The 21,208-nt window shown below is 45.4% G+C and overlaps 1 protein-coding gene across 1 annotated transcript in view; it reads left to right on the top strand.

The window, feature by feature from the left end:
- Window positions 1-7,417: 7,417 nt before the first annotated feature.
- LOC144100095 (uncharacterized) overlaps window positions 7,418-21,208 on the top strand; it is a 33,650-nt gene continuing 19,859 nt past the window's right edge. The window contains exons 1-4 of the mRNA XM_077633136.1: window positions 7,418-7,796; window positions 12,445-12,536; window positions 15,790-15,988; window positions 20,526-20,577. Coding sequence (XP_077489262.1) covers window positions 7,686-7,796; window positions 12,445-12,536; window positions 15,790-15,988; window positions 20,526-20,577 — 454 coding nt within the window. The 5' untranslated portion in view covers window positions 7,418-7,685. The remainder of the gene's footprint in view (window positions 7,797-12,444; window positions 12,537-15,789; window positions 15,989-20,525; window positions 20,578-21,208) is intronic.

Here is a 21,208-nt window from a genome sequence, read left to right as displayed (position 1 = left end):
CTTCAACGAGCAGATTCTGAGTTGGCGCCACTCGTTAAGTATCTGGAGGGTTTGAATTCTCATGTCCCTCGTGTGTTTCGCCGTGGACTACAGACCTTCATTCTGCGGCGTGGAGTCCTCTACAAGCGCAACTTTGACAGCAACAAAGAGACGTTTCTGCTTGTTGTGCCATCCCAGTTACGCTCTGAAATCTTAAGCGCTTGTCATGATGAACCATCCGCCGGCCACTTGGGGGTTAGTCGCACACTGGCAAAGATTCGGCTTAAGTATTACTGGCCCAATTTACTCCCATCCGTGCGTAGATACGTAACAACATGCCGGGATTGCCAACGGCGCAAATCTCCTCCTCTGAAGCCAGCCGGCTTTTTGCAGCCCTTAGCACCACCAAAGACCCCTTTTCAGCAAATTGGCATAGACCTCCTCGGCCCTTTTCCGAAGTCGACCAGAGGAAACCGGTGGATTGCGGTCGCGACAGATTATTTGACCCGATACGCTGAGACCACGTCACTTGCAAACGGTACTGCTGCTGAAGTCGCCGACTTCTTCGTCCACAACATCGTCCTGCGTCATGGCGCTCCTGCAGCTATCATTACTCACCGTGGAGCTGCATTTACGGCCCGCTTCACTCAGGCTGTACTCAAGCTTACGCACACCAGCCATAGACGTACAACAGCCTACCACCCGCAGACAAATGGCTTGGTAGAACGCCTCAACAGGACCTTGACCGACATGCTTTCCATGTATATTGATATCGAGCACAAGACATGGGACGGAATTCTCCCATACGCAACATTCGCGTATAATACCGCGCAGCAAGAGACGACGCAGTTCACTCCGTTCGAATTAGTCTTCGGTCGACAGGTTACCACCCCGCTCTGTGCTATGCTACCCGTGGACCCCCCTGACAGTGAGAGTGAACTTGTTATCGACGTCGCCACCTATGTTCAGCGCGCGGAAGAAGCACGGCAACTGGCCAGACACCGCATTCACCGTCAGCAGCAGATCGATGCTGACCGCTACAACCTTGGACGCCGCTACATTACCTAACACCCAGGCGACTATGTGTGGGTTTGGACGCCCGTTCTTCATCGCGGGCTGTCCGAAAAGTTACTGCGCCGCTACTTCGGCCCTTACCTTGTTGTCCGCCGCCTCAGCGACGTAACGTACGAAGTTGCACCAGCCTCGCCAGCTCGTTCATCGCACAACGGCAAGAGCAGCGATGCTGTGCATGTGGTGCGAATGAAGCCGTACTACGAGCGACCCCCCGAGTGACTTTCCGGCTGCATGTAGTCATATTCCGTGATGTCACACTCGTGGTGTACCTCTTGAACACTTTTTCTCCCCGCTATTCGGTCTGACGGTAACACCGCATCGGGGCGATGCTCCTGAAGAGGGGGCAGTGACACGAGGGTTGGAAGTAGAAGAAGAAAGAGTTCGCAGCCTCTAGAAGTAGACGACGCTGAAGTGTAGGTCCGTTTCTCTGGTGCCCTCGTTCAGCCGCTGCAGTTCCTTTTGAGTGTAACAACTGTTACAATATATATATATATATATATATATATATATATATATATATATATATATATATATATATATATATATATATATATATAGGCGATAATTAGTGACGTCAGCCTCTGGCTTCTGGCCCCTGGAATATTTGCCGTGCAAAATCACACCTATTCGACAGGAGAAGCAGTGCGCACAATCTCCCTCAAGCGCGGAGAAGGCTAAAAAATTTTGGCGCAGGGCAATGTGAAATTCATGACTTTTTCAGAAATAATGCCTCTATTGCAGCTTTATGTGATGTTTTTGTTGCTTTCAGACTTTTACATTGGAGCTGCTCAAAGTACTATTTTACATCACTTTATCACATTCGACATAGTGAAAAAAGGCTTAATTTGAAAGGCCATTTTCATCGACAAAAGTACGTACATTTCAGGCTAACGATAACTTTCGTCAGTGACTCCAAGATCAAAATTTTAAAACCCTGAACTAGTTAAGTATTTTTGGAACCCTGGTGGGCATAGGATGGATGGCTTGCAGCGTTGTCAACAAGTTTCGTGGAACATTGGAGGGAAAGAAAGGAATAATGTTTGTGCAACGCAAATAAGGGTCACTACTCCACAGACGATCTTTGGCCATTTTTAGTGGACAAGGGGAGCTTTAAGTCAGAATAGACAGGGAGAAGAATGGAGCATGACAAGCTGGGGGTGAATTGAGGGAAGTGAATTACTTAAGAAAAGTTGCGAGAAGACTGACAGAAGCAGATACATGCAAAAGGATGTTCACAACACACGAGCAGCGACTTGAATCCAGTGGCTTCGTCGAATATTCACTCATTCAGATGTATATGATGCTTCTTTTCAGGGCGAGGAGTATTTGGCGGATGACTAGGTAAATACGAGCAGCTAGGGGGAATAACTTGCGTTAGAAATCGCGGAACCTGTAGAAAGGCATGAATTTGGCCTAGTTGGTTGTTTTGATCAGTCATTAAAACTGCGCGAAGAAGACAGGACAACATGAAGAGGCACTTTGTGTGTTCCTGTTTGTTCCTCTTCTTGTTCTTCTGTCTTCTTCGTGCAGTTTTATTATGACTGAAGGTGTAGTGGATCGATGTTAACCTGTATATTTTTGGTTGTTTGGTCGAAAAAAAAATATTAAGAGGTTTAACGAACAGATTAACTCCTAAGCATTAAGTACCATTAAGAACTCATTTCTAGCCGCTTGCGCTGGTCGTGACTCGCCCGTGTGGCTTGAAGAAGGGAAAAAGAAACGGTAATCCAAAGTGGCGCACAGGAGGAACAAACGAACAAAAGAAGCAAAAAGCCACCCATTGAGGTACAGCTGGCTGCAGTACAGTACCGCCGCCAAACTATTGATTATGCTTCCCTCTGGTCTTTACCCCTCGTTATTGTTTTGTGAAGAAGAAAAGTGTTTATTTTTAACATCTGAACTTCTGACAAGCTAGCCTCATTGCCTTTTCCTGCGTCTGTACCGACAGCAAGAACAGAGAGCTCGCATTTGTATAGAAGGCAGCTGCAAAAACGACACGGTTGCAGCGAGCTAGAGCTTTCAGAGCAGGTGCCGTTCGGCAGCTCACTCCGTCATTCAGGCTTGGACGTGAACAAAGCATAGCCTCAAAGCGCTGAAGAATGAATCAGAAACCAAGCGTTGTCATTTTCCATAAATCTTGGGAGATTAATGCATGTGCGTAGGCCCTCGCTGTATTCATTGCTATCGAAAAGTTGCTTTTGAATTAACTTAGCGTGCCCAGTTATGGTGTGGCATCGATCGACTTTGGCACGCAGAGCACTCTCTAAGGTAAAGAATATGCGATGCCGATTGCTTGGCAAAGCTGGACAGCGTTTTGCATACTAAGAAAACAGCCCTTAGCAAAATCTGCCTTGCGATATATGCACGAGTCATGGATGAATGGATTCGTAACAATGCCTGCTCCAAAGGGCACTGAAACTCTCCTTGGTATAAAATCAGGCTGGCGCTATTAGGACTTCTCTGGCGCAGCTGTCTACCGTACGACACTTCAAGTTTACAGTACTCTATTTCTTAAACTACAGGCTTTTCTGCCTTAGTAGTAGCAGTTCCATAGGGTCTTGGCTGAAGGCCCAGAAAATTGCAAAAATTCTTTAGTAGCGGGCTTGTCCTATACCTTTGAAGTTGTAATCGACCACAGATTGAAACGCTACTGTTTTCTCTAGGATTCTCTGAGCAGACTAATCGTGGTGTGCGCAAACACTTGAATTGTGAGTAAACACTGTCGACCGAAGGTGTTGGTTAATACCACCATCAAAGGTAAGAACGGGTCTCACTTTTCCACAAACAGTCATGAAAGGTCTCAGCGCTGCTTCTGCTCACCTACCATAGTGTTACGCCGAGCTGCGGTGCAGTCAGAACAAGACGAGCTCAAAATGCGCAGAACTGAGATGGAGGCTACCATCTCACGATTTCCTGAATCTCTCCTTTCAACTTGTAAATATACCCATCCCCCTTTTGGCCGCGTCGTATTATTCAGTGGGGTTGAGGGGATATCTTAAAAAGCCACTACCGCCGGGCGCAAACGAGAGTAGCGTTTTGGAGGTGTTTGTACGCATTCACCTCGAGTATAATATTATTTGAATTTAAACAATATATTTGCAATTATTACTAACACAGTTTCGGTAGTTCGTTATAAGGCGCATTCTGTGCATACGAGTTTATTATAAGTACGTTGCACAGTAAAAATGCGTTATGTTGCTCAACAGCAAAAGCCCTTATGCGCTGCATTAGAATTAGGCGTTGCACGACTTTTGGACTTTGAAATATCTTTTATTTTTATGACTGATTTGTATACCGAGCCGATAAACTTTTGGAATGACAACAGCAATTACTAAAGCACAGGAAATGTCATATACCTCTTAAGCGGTTGCTACACCACAAAATTTTCTTCACAACCGTGTTGTTCTAGCTTGCCGTGCTAATAAACAGTAAACCAAATTCCGGCCTTTCCGAAGCGAAGTGATACCCACTGCTGTGCCTCTTCTAAGCCGCCACCTACACCTACCTAAAAAGAATTAGTTTTCTATTACAAGACAGACCGGTCAACACAAGCTTACTCCTCTGCTAGCAGTTTAGTAACCTTCAAACCGATAACACGAATCATAATCACTATTCCGCACACCTGAGTAGTCTTCATTAGGGCGCTGAGACGTATTTACTTGACGCAGTGCGCATTTCATATCACGCTGTTTCAGGTCGCACTGAAGTTAATGAGAATTTCATTTCAAAATATGCATGCGATGCAGGCTGCCGGTGAACGGTGGCGAAAAGAAATATCCGATTCCCACGATCTCTTAAGGGTGGCAATGGTTTTCTTCTACTGTAAACGAGAACTGGCCTCACCAGCCACCTGCTGCTGCAATATCCTGAGCAGCACGCAAAGCGTTCGCGCTACGCCTACAACATAACTGTCGAAGACAAATATCCTCGTCAGACACGCATTTCACATGCACGTTGTTTTCTCACAACTCTGTTAGAACTCTCTCATAACACTCGAAGCCAACTTTCGTGGCAACTCAAATTGTAAATCTCCTCCAGCCCCTGCTATGAAGTTGCCCAGTCCTACACCCACTGAATCACATGGTCGTGTGGCAAATTTTGAAAGTGCGCATGCTCACTGCCTTCGTAATACTCTGGATAGCACCGGGATTTACATGGCATCATTTCAGCAGGGGAATGCGTAACTATCTGTGGTGACAAGCGACGATTACGAGGCCACCAATTAGCCCAGCTATCGATGTAACGCTGTGACTTTACAGAAATTTTTCTCATCACGAAATAACTTGCCATGCGCGTTGGAGTAGACACTTCTTAACTGTCCGTGCAACTATGTCGGCTGTGTCAACCAGCGTATAATGGCACCGAGACAAAGCCTACTTGTTAAAGGACTGCACATGTACCATACCTCGGCACGGCATCGCCTTGGCACTTTTCCATGAGGTGTGAAATGATTTTCACTGTTCGATTTTCACCCGAAGTACCAGTTACGAAGGTTGTCATAGTCGTTCACACGAAACTAGTGCATGCAAGCAGTGAACTGAACCTTAAAAGTGAGAAATAACGAAGTTTAGTTTAGTTTAAGGGAGTTTAACGTCCCAAAGCAACTCTGGCTATTAGGGACACCATAGTGAAGGTCTCCGGAAAAGAACCTCCTTGCCATCGATGTTACGGAGCGAAGCGCCTTAGAAAGTCTAGCCACCATCAAGAAGATCGGCGACATCCCCGTCTGCTCCCTTGTTCTTGAATACAGATTATGGGGGCTTAACGTCCCAAAGCGACTCAGGCTCTGAGGGATGCCTTTGTGAATGGCTCCGGAAATTTCGACCACCTGGGGTTCTTTAACGTGCACTGACATCGCACAGTACGCGGGCCTCTAGAATTTCGCCTCCATCGAAATTCGACGGCCGGGACCGGGATCGAACCCGCGTCCTTCGGGTCAGCAGCCGAGCGCCATAACCACTGAGCCACCGCGGCTAGAGAAAGAATGAAGGTATTTAGGTGTGCAGCTATACAGGTGTGTAGCTATACAGCAAATTCTGAAGGCAATAAAGCCAAGTTTTTTCTTCCACACGTTGGACGAAAAATGCTGGCACCACAATACTATGCTAAGAATTCCCTAGCTGGCCTAATTGCAAAAATTTTAATGTCGTTCTTTATGCACTCGGAATCCCATTGGGCTCGAGAGGCTAAGCCAACAAGTGTCAACCGCTAGCAGTATCGATCAGATGTCCGTGGGGAATGGAGATCGATGCACAAATGCTTACGCGGGTGAAGCGCGCAGCTCTTTGAAACAACAGTATTTATTACTCATATTGTTTCTTTTTCTGATGCAGAAGGAAACAACAGACATCTTTACCCATTGAAAAGCATCTTCAACTAGCATGGGTGTGTATCAAAAATTATTTTGAGCCCAATTATGAAATAAAATATTGTAATTTTAGTTAGCAATCTATCTTTTGTAATTGTGAGACACAAAAATTAATAGGTTCATCCTGGTTCACCATTGCTACCTTGCAAGCCGCGACAAAGAAATAGTTTTGAAGCTTGCTTATCCCTTTCAGTCATGCCTTGGGCGCTGATAACTTCTTTTGTACTTCATATGTGAGAAAATTTAAATCATATTTTAATTTTCATACCATATTTATATCATATGTGAGAAAATTTAAATTTTAATAAAGATTGAGCAGAATTACTTTAACCAGGCTATTTCGGTTTGTGTGCAGACTTGTGTTCATTATATCAAACCGAACACGAGTAGAAAACGTGCTAACCGCTAATATAAAACATGAAGCACTCGTGAATCAAATTCACGTTTCAAATTCCGCTATCGAAAACATCTCGTTGAACTGCTTTGTGAGCGTGGAGATTATGCTTTCTCCACATTTCTTACAATTTCTTTTTTCTTTTTTAAGGTTTGGCTGCGAAGAATCCCAGGAGCCGTCTTGGTTTGAGGAATAGGATTACGAAACTCGCACATCTACAAAGCGGTTGGCAGTGAGGACAGCATAGCCTTCTTTAGGGAAGGGGAAATCCAGCTGGCTTGCACAGGGCTGCTAGGGCAGTACTCATAAATCACTACGCAAGCAGTGCTGGGTTCGCGGAGAACTGCGCAGTTGGTGATTAAGAAAGTATTTGACGTTCCTATGTGAATGTTCCTTTCGTTGGATGAAGTATGAAAGTTACTGTAAACTGCCGCATGCGCTAGAGACACTAACCGCCATATTGCATCTCTCCGCCTCATTCTATGTTCAAACTTATATCGCTAACCCTCAACACAGATCACGCGCTGGCAGCGAGTCAATACGGTCATAAACCACACGCTGAAGCCATGACGAAGGTCACGCGGCATCCATTGAATGGCAAGCTTGCATCATTCCTTTGACATTTGAATGGTGTAGCGGCTTTCGATACAGTGACTAACTGCTACACTGGCGATGAATATTCACACCACTAAAGACACCCCATGCAATGCTGCTTTCCACCACAGTGCGCTTCATATTCGCAAGGCTGGCCGTTTCGAGCAGTCGCGTCTTACACACCTTACCGAACCGAGAAGAGGACGGCGTTTGACGCTACTTCCTTGATCACCTGCAAGCTCGCTCGTCTGAGAACAGAAAAATACAGCGGCAATCATGGGAGTCTCGCCCTCGAACGTCTGGGACCCGCACAGGCCACTGCCGTTGCCCCTGCTCAAGCTTTTTATCGACGTCAAGGGCAACAGAGGCCTTCATATCTTCTACCCTGTGAGTACAAACTTTATAGAAGGTGTAACATTCCTGTGCCAAGCCTGAGCGCTTTGCCGTTGTTATGAGATACAGAGCCGTCTGCAAGAAAGAAGGGATGGATGAAGATCCGAGCGAGAGAGGACGCAGCTGCTAGAAATAAGGGAAAGGCATTAGAGTAAGTAGGCGAAAGGCCGGATATACAGCAGCGAAAAAAAGCCTAGGCGAGGCGCAGAAAACAAGAAGATGATGCAAAAGCTTTCCAGCCGTAGCCTTCCTGCCATGCTCTCAGATTTCACGCGAAACAGTGAATCCTCACAGCGTGCGAGGCCAACAATTAGCCAACGGTTACAGAAGAGAGCTTGGAAGAAAAAAATTCTGTGTACGATTACGACAATCCCTACGAATTTTGAGCGCAGATCTGTAGGTGTTTTGATTTTGCGAAACGTTGAGGTAAAGAATTTGAGAGATACTCATATATACGTGCAGACGAAAAGCACTCTTTATTTTCCGCGTGCACTCTTTCGTCAAGCAACACTTCGCTTAGTCTTTGATTGTCATGAAGATGGCTTTGTGGTCGTAGCAGTGGATGGATATATGTTCAAAAATCTGCAACAATGTAGGCTTTATAAGCAGACGGTTTATACTTGGAAGACAACGCTGTGAGTGGCGATGCCGACGCAGACAATCTATCGCGTGCAGCACATTTCACAGCGCCGCTCGCCAACGTAGCCGAGCCTGGCGCGACTGCGAGGAAGCAGCGCGAGAGCGCGCTTGCCGGCGAAGACAAACGTTTCCTCCCCTAGCCACCTTACCTTCGCCCATGCAGTGGTGAGGTGGCACGCACCGCTATGGCGTCTTCTATGAGCGAGCGGCGGTACATTCGACCCCACAGCAGAACCACCCACGAGGGGAGGACGCTCTAGCTCACCACGCTCTCCTCCCTTCTATCTCGACCCTCGCGTTCGTTTACACCGATGGTACAGTGTTCTTGAACACTATACCTCTTCTAGAACAATATACCGATGGCGACGCGGCTCGACCCACAAACGGGCGCATAAGAGCTGCGCTCTAAATCTCTGCCGCACTAAAACACTCTCAGCCGTTGGTAACTCGATGGCCGAACTGCGCTGAATAGCTGCTAAATGTACTGAAAACACAAAACAGGAGAGCAAACAGCCAGGAAATCTGAGTACGACCGACATCGATTATTCCGAAGGCCCTGGAAGAGCAAGAATTGGTTTTGAAAAAAAAACGCGCAACAGCTGGCTGACTTCTCAGTGGACACCTCAGTCGCGCCTTCGGGGAAACGGTGAAGGAAGAGGCAAAGAGGTAACATAGTTGTCGGCTTAAGATTAATTTGGGCCACTTAGGTTTGATCAACTTGATGAACACATGAACACATGATCGGAGAACATATAGGCGTGCTTTGCAGTTCACTTCCGCCAAACCGTGACCGCCGGGGCCGTGCATGATTTCATCCCCGTCCTAGGTCTCAACAGCCCGGCGTTCTAAACATTGAGCCACCACGGTGGTCGCCGCTGAACCGCGGGAGGGAGCTATGACGCTTCAAACAGCGAGACGCATTGAACGCTCTGGCCTAAGTGCGTAATTTCGGTCTCTACGAATACAGTACGGTATAGAGAAGCTTACAAGGGTAGACGTGCGGGCTAGATGGTGGTTCATACTTGTTTTAAAAAGAGCAAAAGACGCGGACGCAGACAGGGACACACAAGACACATGGAGCACTGGGCCAGCGCTGTATGTGTCTTGTGTGTCCCTTCTGCGTCCACCTCTTTGCGCTGTTTAAAAAAGTATAGAGAAGCGATTGAAAGCGGAGGCACTGAAAGCACCTGCAGCGAGACTCGTGACCAATGTTGGCCAAGTGCTGAAGAAGAGGTGGCGCCAGCACGCGCTACAGGTCATTTTATTCATTTCATTTTAATTTATTCAATACTGCCAGCCTTGGTAGGCCCAGGCAGGAGGGGAAATAAAACGAGATACTAGGCAAGGTAGCATTTAGCACACAAATAAAAAATAAACAAACATAAGACAGCACATGCATGATTGCAACAAACTTTAGGTAAATTGACAGCAATTTTCCGTCAGACCTGGGCATACAACGTTCAAAAGTCTTCGTTAAAATTGGCAATGCTATCAGTGCCTAATATTCCACTCAAAGCAAGCTTGTTCCTCTGTGGTATTGTTCGGAGAAAATAAGAATATTTATACAAGTTGGTTCTGGCACGATAAGGTGTTAAGGACTGGCCGTGACGATGTCTCGTTAATCGCGTCACTAGTGGTTTTAAGTAAGGGTCCTGGTTCATTGATAACTTGTTATTTTTATACAAAAAGAAAAATTGTAGGCGCAAAAGCTTTATTCGATTTTCCAGTGTTTGTATGCCATTAACAATATTTAAAGCTGTAGGGAAATCGGTAGTGCGGAATTTAGAAAAAAATAAACCGAAGTGCTTTTCGCTGAATCATTTCTAACGCATGGATATTAGTTCTAGTGAAAGGATCCCACACTGTAAAAGCATAATCTAATTTTGGTCAAATGGTTGATGTATAAGCTAAAAGCTTTGTTGCGGAAGAGGTTCGTTTTAATTGATATCCAAGGTAACAAAGTTTAGGAAGCATGATGCACAAATGTTAGAAATGTGAGCATTCCAACTTAAGGTATTAGTTATTCTTACACCAAGGTACTTGTACTGTGTTAATTCTGATAGCAAACGTGATGATAGGTGGTACTGATAAGATAGACTGTTATTTTGTAAGTTATTCTCATTAAAACTGTTTTTCAGAATTTAGTTTCATATCGTGTCTGCAAAAGCAATCGTTAATGCTGTGGGTTTGAGTTAAGCACTACTTGGACCTCCGGAATTTTAATTTCTGTGACTGAAACGCAGTCTTCAGCGAACAGCCTAATTTGAACTGATTTTGTGATAACATTAAAAATATCGTTATATAGATATTAAATAATAACGGACCAAGGACGCCTCGTTGAGGGACTCCAGATGTTACCAGGAGGGAGCGCGAGGAAGGACCACCATCACCACAAACTGGGCTCTGTCATTTAGTTATGCAGAAAACCTAAAGAAGGTAGACCAGCGAATTAGAGTTTACAAATTAGTTTGTTATGTGAAACAAGATGAAATGCTTTCGGGAAAACAATAAAAAATTCATCTACTTGGCCTGATCTATCGAGTATTTCTAAGAAGCTGTGCACAGCTGAAGTTAATTGAGTTAAGGTTGAGTAACCTTTCCTAAAACCATGCTAAAGTGCAGTTATAAAACCATTGCTATTTAAAAATTCAGTTACGTAATTTCTAATAATGTGTTCTGAAATTTTACATGATGATAGCAATGAAATGGGGCGATAATTCTGAGGGAGGGTGGAGTTGCCTTTGTTGAGAACAGGAACGATACGAGGCGCTCGCCAGTCAGAAGAAAGATTAGCCGATGAAATGGACGCTCGGAGAATAACAACTAAGAACAATGATATCATTTTATGTCGTGGTCAATCGCGCGAAGGGGCCACAATTATTACAGTTGCCTCGATGAGGCTATCGAATTAGCGGCCGCCGCGGCGTTTAACTGCAGGCGAACGTCCCAGCGTTCTGTGCAGATTGTACAAACGCCACCTTCTCTTCGGCATCCACTTGGCTGGCGCTGGTAATACCGGTCACTACACAACAAAGCGGCAAAGGAAGCCGTGCGTGGCATTCAGGAATAGAAACATTGCTCAGGACAAATCATTCTCAAGGCCAGTGCGGCTACTTCCAACTTTGAGGCAGATTAGAGTGCGCTACGCATTTCTTGCGAGGCATTTCATGCTTACATCTACTGTCGATGAGGAGAGAGACTGGCATTTTTTGAAAGCCCAATGTACTTGCTTTGGCAGCCATATCGCTCTCTAGGGTGCTACCAAGTTTACAGTACATGATCTAGACTACCACGGATTTGGGAGCTCACCGGTTATATTCATAACCGTTGTTACTGGTCGTGCAGTTGAAGTGTCCGCATACAATTACAGCAACTATTCCTCTGCACTTGCGGGGCTGAAGATAAATGCGACTCTCAATTAAAACTCCATGGTTGCTTTATAGGTTTATTGCAACCAAGTTTACCTGAAATGTATGTCGCGTCCCTTGAAACTTTTTTGCATGTCGGTCGTTTAGTGCGTTAACAATTTAAATCCCCGCATTACTTTCGCAGAGTAAGAGCGTGATACTGCCGGAACATTGGAACGCTGGGGAAAAAAATATAAAGGAGTAGAGTTGTTGCAACTTGCCAAATCTGAGAAACGGCATGTTTTTTTTTTTTTACAAGTTATCGAATCCCCTTTTGAACAATATATACATGAGCTGCACGAGGCGAGACAAAATACGAGAAGAGAAAGCCTTTCACTCTATTTTTGCATTCAACTCATCGCAGTTTAGGTTTTTCTCTTAATCTGGACACATGCGTAACGGCGAATGGCATGTTCGTTACGAGCCCTTGTCTCGGAAATCGGGTCTTGGGGTCCAGGATTGCATGGTGGGTTAAAAGTGAAGTCTCAGAAATTGGTCCACAAATATTTTTTTCTTAACGCAAGCGCGAACAAGGTTTGCAGCAATATTTTTTTTTGCCACAAACAACATAATAGCCATACTTTTTCGCCTTCTAGTTTGGCTGGATGAAGAATTTTGAGACAACTCTTCCAACACCATATTTTTACGGCATGACAGCAAGAATGTTCTGCTTCGCGCCCAACGTCCTGTAAGTTTCATCTTTTCTATTTGTGCATCAGTATCCTCGAGGTTAACTGGATGCAATGCTTGAAGATTGTGTGCGTATAGCATGCACTGGGAACCACAGGGAGGTGGTGAGTATGTTTATTGGCGAAAATAAAAAGGATCCTCTTTAATCCTTTGCTTAAGTCATGAGGTGAAGGAGGGCCTACCTTGCACTGCTTCTTAAGAAATCAGGAGTGCACTTAAGTCTGCTTAAGAGTGGAATGCGAAAGAAGTACTTTGATTTGGGCTAGTTGGTTCATATCTTGAAAGAAGTTAGGACGGCGCTAAAACGACAAAGACAAAGAGGCACGAACACAACAAGACGGGCGCCAACTTGCAACTGAAGTTTATTGCACCAAACCCCTACATTTTATGCATCAACTGAGCCGTATCACAACAAGCTTATCACACAACAAAACGCAATTTCTTCAATAGTCAGAACATCGGAAGTAGGCGCTACTTTTACAGACCAGAGACGCCTTCTGCACTATCCACTTGATAACAGCATTATTCTTACTTTATAAGTCCCCAGATTAAATGATTGCGCAACCCACATGAAAGCAATTGATCATCCAAATGATACACACACGCTTGGGCAAAGAAACCAGCGCGCAAACTCAACAATCGTGATTTAACACAAAGAGTGAAAATGAAAGAATGACCAACAACAAACGCGGAAAATTTGGTGGACATGAAAACTTAAACCTTCGGGGGAACCTCCCAGCGTCAATGTACTATAATTATCGTCAAAAATTACAAACCTTTGAGAAAGCCCTCAGCGTCAAAGTGCTACAATATTGGTTTCTACACAAACGTCTTTTCGGTCGATAAAACACATCGATGAAAAACAATGTATGCAGAAAACTTGCAAACGTTGAAACCTAAAGACAGCCTTCGAGAAACGCCACCTCAGCGTCACTAATTGAAATGGACGGCCTACTAACACATGCGCTTCCCGCTTTCTTAATAAAAAATGCCTCCACAACTTCTCGCTCAAATCTGTCTTTACCGCTCTTCAAAAAAGTTGTTTTGCTCAGATCCGGACTACACCCCTTGCACGTCTTGCAGCGATCTGCAAGGAAACTTCCATGATGTTGGCGCACATTCCGCAAGTGTTCACTGGCACGTTCATTAAAACAGCGACCGGTTTGCCCTATGTAAACTAAACCGCAGCTTACAGGAATCTGATATACAACTTGTGATCTGCATTTCGTGAACAGTTTTTGATGTTTAATAGGGCAAACCGGTCGTTGTCTCTTTGTCTTTGTCGTTTTAGCGCCGTCCTAACTTCTTTCAGGAATGCGAAAGCCTTTACGTTTCCTCTCTTTCCCCTCTATTTTATTGTTTATTTCTATTGCTTGATATTTTTATGCTTTGATTTCAACTTATTTATTTCTTGCTTTTATATATCATCATTTTCCTCTTTTTATTTATTACACGAAAATCCTTCTCACGCATTTACATCGTTTTTCATCGAATCAGTCCCACAAAATGCACGGCGTTTAGCTAAACGTTGTTCCCGCTCTTCATCCGTTTCTTCCGCACGCCGCCGCTTCTTAGCTGCAGCACATCGGTGCAGCTTCACCTTATACACATCATCCGACATACCGTGGAGAATTCGCTGGGACGACTGCGACGAGCCGAGTTGGGGGGGCGCTTTTCCACAGCTGGCATGACGTCACGTAGAGCGAGCGCCTCCCCCACGGCAGCGGCGCGTGGAGGATTCGCTGGGACGATCGCGACGAGCCGAGTTGGGGGCCGCTTTTCCACAGCTGGCATGACGTCACGTAGAGCGAGCGCCTCCCCCACGGCAGCGGCGCGTGGAGGATTCGCTGGGACGATCGCGACGAGCCGAGTTGGGGGCCGCTTTTCCACAGCTGGCATGACGGCACGTAGAGCGAGCGCCTCCCCCACGGCAGCGGCGCGTGGAGGATTAGCTGGGACGATCGCGACGAGCCGAGTTGGGGGCCGCTTTTCCACAGCTGCCATGACGTAACGTACAGCGAGCGCCCCTCGCGGTAGCGGCGCGCAGCTGCAGCATGGAGGATTCGGTGGGACGATCGCGACGAGCCGAGTTGGGGCCTCGCTTTTCCGCAGCTGGTATGACGTCACACATAGGTCACGCTAAATGTCAATTGTGGATTCTCCGGGACGACGGCCAAGAGCGGAAACCTCGAGCAGTATTGCTTTCGCAATAAAAAAATTCTCCGCCAACCCTACCTCAGCGTTCTACTTAAAAGCGTTAACTACAGGAGCTTTAATTGTTTACATCGGTGTGCTCAGCAAATGTGGAGAAGGCCAAATCAAAATATGCACAGGATTTCCTTTCCGGAAACATCCCTTCTAAACAAGCAGCGCCATCTACCCCATGGATTTTGCAATATTATACTGATCTACAGCCACCCTCGCTATCCGGTATATTTTCTTGTTATATCAGTTAACAATTTTTATAGACGTGTGCATCGCAACACGACAAATCGTTTGACACCACACAGAACCCCCTGCAGCAAACGGTTCGGCGGCAGCCTGAAGGTCTAGGGAATGCACGGTTTGGGGGCGGAAAGGTTGTCGTGTCAAATCAGGTCTTTAGTGCACTAAAGACGCACTTTATTGACCTCCTTCAGCCGTTGTGACCGGCGTCTTTACTTTGCTATTTCGGTTGGTGTTCTAGTTTCATTTTATTTTGTTCATCTGTCAGCACTATGAAATGCGTATTTATGTAATTTTGTACATTGTTGTATATTGGTCTTCCGCCTATATTTCAGTTTTCATACAACTACAATGTAATTGCCTGCACGTATCTCGCTCTTGGACTATTCTCTGACTCCGGCTATGGATCCGAACAGCTTTTGGCAATATGTATGGTGTAAAGTAAAATCAAATAATAGTGAAACTGAAGGCAACGCGAAAATGGCCGGCTTAAGCGAGAAAATTCCGATGCGCATGGACCCTCCGAAAAAGGCTGAGACCAAGAAATTAGCTCATTTTCGTTCGACATACGACAACGAAGTAAGATAAAACAATAACAGGGCGGTGCTGAAAACGTCTTCTGACATCTTCGATAATCAGCAGCTTCCGGTTTTAGTACGATACACTAGCTTCGATCTTGGGCTGAAATTACAAGCAAAAAGTACAGCAAGGGGAAAACCTAGGCATCAGTGCCAATATACGTCAAATTTATGTGGACTAATATGAAAGTGAATCTTAGCGTTGACTTCCATTTCCCGTCCCTGCAGAAAGCAGATTCAGATCCTGGTGTACGAAGAGGGCAACGAGCAGGAGTGGAACGTTGGCTTGGACGTCACCTCAGCCTACGTGTACTATTCGTCGTCGGAAGGCCCGCGGGGTAAGAAGCGGGTCTACGCGGCCGCCATTGCGCCAATAGGAAGCTACTATAGCATCGCCGTCCAGATGGTGGAAGACAGGATGTTTAAGGTACGTAAACACGCATGGGGTATGGGAATTGCACATGCACCGCCCCTTTGCCGATATCAAAAATTAAACACACACGCATGCGCACACACAAACAAACCACACGCACACAGAGCATTGGCCTCATGACGAGTTTGCAACCCCATTCTACCACTGATATCATTGACACTGCCTGTCTTGATCGCCAGATGACAGCTTCATATCATGACACATCCCTGACACACGCTAAGGCACTGCCTGGACCACCACTCAAACGCGCCTCGCCTCCTTACATCGCGCCCTGCCCTGAGGTCACCAGACTCCTCTCATTGAGGGGAGACCCCTGATCCCCAACCTCACCTTCATTGGTAGTCTGCGAGCTTCGCATACCTTTCTATTCGCATCTTCCTTGCCACCCATTCACCTCTGAAGGCTCGGCTGATGAACTGGTTTCCTGAGGTGCCCAAATGCGCGCTCATGAAAGGTGTGTAAATGGTAATAAAGGTGGAAATGTTTTATTGACAGGTACAAAAGAAATAGCAACGGAATTTAAAGCTACTTGGGAATCAAAGAATCAGAAGAAAGAATGACGCCTGAAAACGCCTACCATTCCATGGCGCTATGAAGCCTCTTTCCGAGCGCGGTATTTATTACAGTGCAGTTATCTTCTGTTCAGAGTATCTATTTACAAAGCACCTAAGAAGTGATAGCAAGCTATCTAACAACAAAACGCAAAAGTACAACAGCCCATTAGAAGGAAGAGAGAGCAAAGCATGTGACCAACCTTGAGGAAGTCGCAGTCCAATGTAATTTCTTTCGGTCATTGATTTCTTTGCGAAAAACAATCATTTTGAACAAATGAATCTTGTTCAAACAACGATATTTCAATGCTGCTCCACTATACGAGTTTTCAATATGCTGTGCGGTAAGCCCAAAAAGAAAGAAAAGGGAACAGTAAGGTGACGCACAGAAAGAGATGTCAAATTGCCTAGCTGCTAGTGCTCTCGAGAATATCATGTATAGCCATGCGACTCAATTAGGCTTGGAAGCGGACGCTCTCGCTGGGTAGAGTGGTCGTTGTCTGTTCATTATACCAAATAAAAGCAGACCAAGCATCTGGAAGATTTCTATGACTAAGGTACTGGGAACTCGGCTCCCAAAAATTTCTACCCCCTGGAGATCTTCAACGCGTGCTGGATAGCAAAGAACATGGTGGTCTTTTGCATTCCGCCTCCATCGAAGTACGGCTGCCGTGGCCGAAACTCCTGTTCGAGGGGCAGAACGCCATGTAGCCACTAAGCCATCGCGGTTGGTGTTTATAAGGAGTTTTTTTTTAGGCCTAATGACGTTACTTGCCCCGTCGGACCTTTTAACCGCAAACTTCGGCGTTCATCCTTTGACTAATGGAACAGTCAATCGTGAGACCTTGTTTCATGTGCTTGTAAAGTACCTGGATTGTGCGCGTTTCGGAGTGGGCATTATCAGGGAATAGAGGGGAAGCGGGTAAGGCATCATGCATCTACCCCTCCTGCCTCTTAGCCTCGGAGGAAGGGAGAAAGCTTGAGAGTTTATTTTTTAGTGCGAATGCACTTCAAGCCGCAATCCTCGGGCTTCAGCACTTTGTGCCCGTGTGTGTGAAGCCTCTGTGGAGCTAGGGCGTCTCACTGTGTCAGTGAACACCTCAATTGCGTTATAAGTAGGCGTTGTCGTCCACCAACAACTTGATGCAGTTATGCGCCTTTCCCTTTCTCCAAACGAGCCGACGGTTTAGTCTCCGTTGATTTTAGTAAAGACGCGTAACTGCCTCTCTTGGTCAGTGGACAACTCCATCGCGCTTTGACGTACGTGGTGGTGGTGTCCCCCTGCAAAAGAGCGTGCTTTCGCTCAATATTTCGTGCTTAGCAGTGCTATGCCGCCGGCCATTTTTTTCGTCTCTTTGTACCTCGCCGTGAGCGTCGCAGAATTCGATATGAAACATTTCATATTTCTGGTATATCTGATGTCATCCTTTTGATTGTACGGCTGCAGAAGTTCAGCACGAATGCACAAGATAAGGTGCTCCGTTGCTGGCGCATGTCATGGCTAGTTGTATGTTTTTCGGTCCTGAGCCCTCACTCTCTTCACGCTCAGGTTGAGCTTTTCGTCACAGCTGCGGAAGGCGTTCTTACGGAGAAAAGAACTGGAGAATCAGTGACGGACAGCGCAGGCTAAAAGGGAATGTAAAGGTTGCTGGTATTCCATGTATGTACTTAAATTATGTCACAACGTCAAGAGAATTTTTACAGAGGCAACCTTAAGGTGGTCTCACAGGCTACAAATAAATATATACGTGTGTTAAATGCAACTAATTCAGCAGAAAAAAATAAGGGACAATAAGACATTTAACACGAATATTCTTCGAAAGCATTTGGATATAACTTGATTATTACTTTGACGCCACTACTCAAATAAAATCTCGTACTACAAACCGATCGAGGTTTCCACGCACGTCAAAATTTTTCTCGAGGCGAAGGTGGAGTGGAGAGGTGGGCAGCCCTTAAGGTTTAGGGTAGGTTTCTAGAGGGCAGCTGGCTTTCCACATGCGTCTTTGAATTCGATTTTGCCGCCCCCTTTCACCGTCGTGGGATTGAGGCCTTGTGGAGGGTAAAGGTAGATGTTTTGGTGGTAGGAGGACTTTCTGGAGGGTACAGTCGAAGTGGAGGGTGGTAGACGGCGCTATGGGCAGTAAAGGTGGGCAAGGGTGGCGGTGTGAAGGTGGCTGGCGGGTGGAGACCTCACGCTTCGAGGCGGCAGACAGGGACAGATAGGCGGAAAAGTACTCGCATTTTCGCACTGGTGAAAGGGTTCTGCTGTCGAAGTAAATAAGAGTGTAACCTGCACTTTGCAGTCCCATGCCACCGACGCAGTTGCAAACTAGACTTGTACGTATGTTCCCTCGAGAGGCTGTCTATGCAAACTAAATCATGCATGATCATGACGTCTGCCTTCCGACGCTATCAATACTCCTGGCTATTGAAGAGCTTTATTATTCGAAGGTGCGAGGTAAGCTCCGATGAAGTTGACGGGTGCAAAATCGTCTTTTGTGAGCGTTGTGCGTTTATAGCTATGTGTCGTGCACTTACTCCGACACTGTTGCAAGTCAGCTGTAAGCCACTTGTAAATCAAAGCTTCTGTTTGCCTGCCTCTCATTCCCCTGTCGTTATCCTCATGCGTAGTTAATCTTGAGCAAAATGGCCAACTAACTAGCATAAACTGCAGAACTACTGAACTATTGGTCAGCTTGAGAACTGCGGTATCCTCACCGAGCCGCGCTTCGCAACTTCTCCGCAGCTTGCATCCTTAGTCAGGGAGAAAGTTTTCATTCTTCGAGCGTACCAAGCTTGTGAACCTTGTGTCATCTATTGTATACTTCCATCTGCTCGGCATCCACCTCAGTTTAATAAAAACACTGTAAAATACTTGAATCGATCTTGTCGACACACTTTGTGGGCTGCTTCTCACGCCAAGCCCGAGGAAAGCAAAGCAGACACTTCTTGATGAGCACCCCTTGGCACGTGAAATGTAGTGTGTGCCATTTTTGCTCTACTGGATCACTGTGGTGACGCCGCGATGCATTTGATCCTTTGGCTCCGCGTCCTGGGCACTTCCGTCGGGGACGGAACTGCCCAGGGTGAGCGAGCGCGAAAAAAAAACACTGACGGCATTATGCTTTTTTTTAATCACCGTGTGCATGCTTGTGAGAGAGGCGGTCGTCTCAGAATGTCCGAAGAATGGGCTTCCAGTTCTTCGCTTGATACTCGAAGCAACACACCGCCAGCCCAGAGCAACGAGCAGCTGGTAAAATCGAAAATAAATGTAGCTTGCCGGCCCCGTATCGCAGCAGTACCCACCAGCATGTCGACTCCTCGCGCGTGCTACCTCTCGCATCGAGCAATAGGGAAGCACGAGTGACATTTAGAGACAAGCACCCCTTGGTGGGCGGAATAAACGCACCATTCTCGGAACATTAGGTGACGCTGCAGACGCAGCGATGATTTTGGGCAGCGGTGGCACGCCCTGGGAAACTTCTGTCCCCCGTTGTAAATTTAAATGCACACTGATTTCTGCATCGTTTCAAAAATGTGTTTTCTTCCTGCCGCCTGATTATGGCTAGAAATCATAGAAATCATGCGGCCCTTAACAAGGCTTATGTTAAGCTTTTTGAGAAGTTTGGAACTAAACAGGAGCAGCTAACCTTCGAAGTAAGTTGCATTGTCTTAATTAGTGTTGCACTCACAGCGATCTTGTAAGCGCTAGCATTCTGATAATATATAGTATTGTTATCTATAATTTTGATTCCAGTATTGCTCATCCCGTATTGCACTTCAGTCCTTACGGCAAAAATTAGTCGTTGCCATTTTTAGAACGTCTAGAAGCCTCTGGCATGAAATAACAGCAAAAATAAAAGAGCGGCAGCAATAGCTGCGGGCTCTACAACTAAGAGGAACTACGGCATTTAAAATTTGTTTAAAACTGACAAACTGTATTGACGCTCGGATAAGTAAAAGATTTTTTTTTACAGCTCTTGTTCAACGACCAGGAAAAATACAATGCCGATATGGACACAATTTCAGGTAGGATAAGTTTCATATGTGTGCTTATATATATATATATATATATATATATATATATATATATATATATATATATATATATATATATATATATATATATATATATTGCAGTATAGAAAGATAAACGTATGTGGGTGCTAAAGGCAAATTGCAAAGTTGTGAAATGCTTCATTTAGCCATTGATTTATTTTGAGTTGACGTTTCGGCCAGAGCCTGTCCTTTCTCAAGACTCAAGAACAAATTTAATTTAGAAAACACCAACCAAATTGAAAAAAAACAACGTTTCAGAGCCTACTGGGACTTTGACACCATATATATATATATATATATATATATATATGGGCATGTTCAGATAAGAACGGTAATCGAGGTCCCATGACCATTTTTTGTTTTCAATTAAATTTTATATGTGATGGGTAAATGTGTCCACACAAAGGAATGAACCTTAGTTTTGCAAGGAACTTCATGGTTTTCTCGGAAAAAAATTGTATGTCACAAGAGGTGGAGTATGTCGTTTTTGCCACTTCGCAAAGTTGCAAGTTTGGAGCATCACTGCATGCACAATAAGTTGTTTTCGCGCATAAGTATTTTTTCGGCACTTTATTATAACTTGCACTATACGATTAATATA

The sequence above is a fragment of the Amblyomma americanum genome, chromosome 1, assembly GCF_052857255.1.
Source record: "Amblyomma americanum isolate KBUSLIRL-KWMA chromosome 1, ASM5285725v1, whole genome shotgun sequence".
NCBI classification, from domain to species: Eukaryota; Metazoa; Arthropoda; class Arachnida; order Ixodida; family Ixodidae; genus Amblyomma; species Amblyomma americanum.
This window is presented reverse-complemented; position numbering and strand designations above follow the sequence as displayed.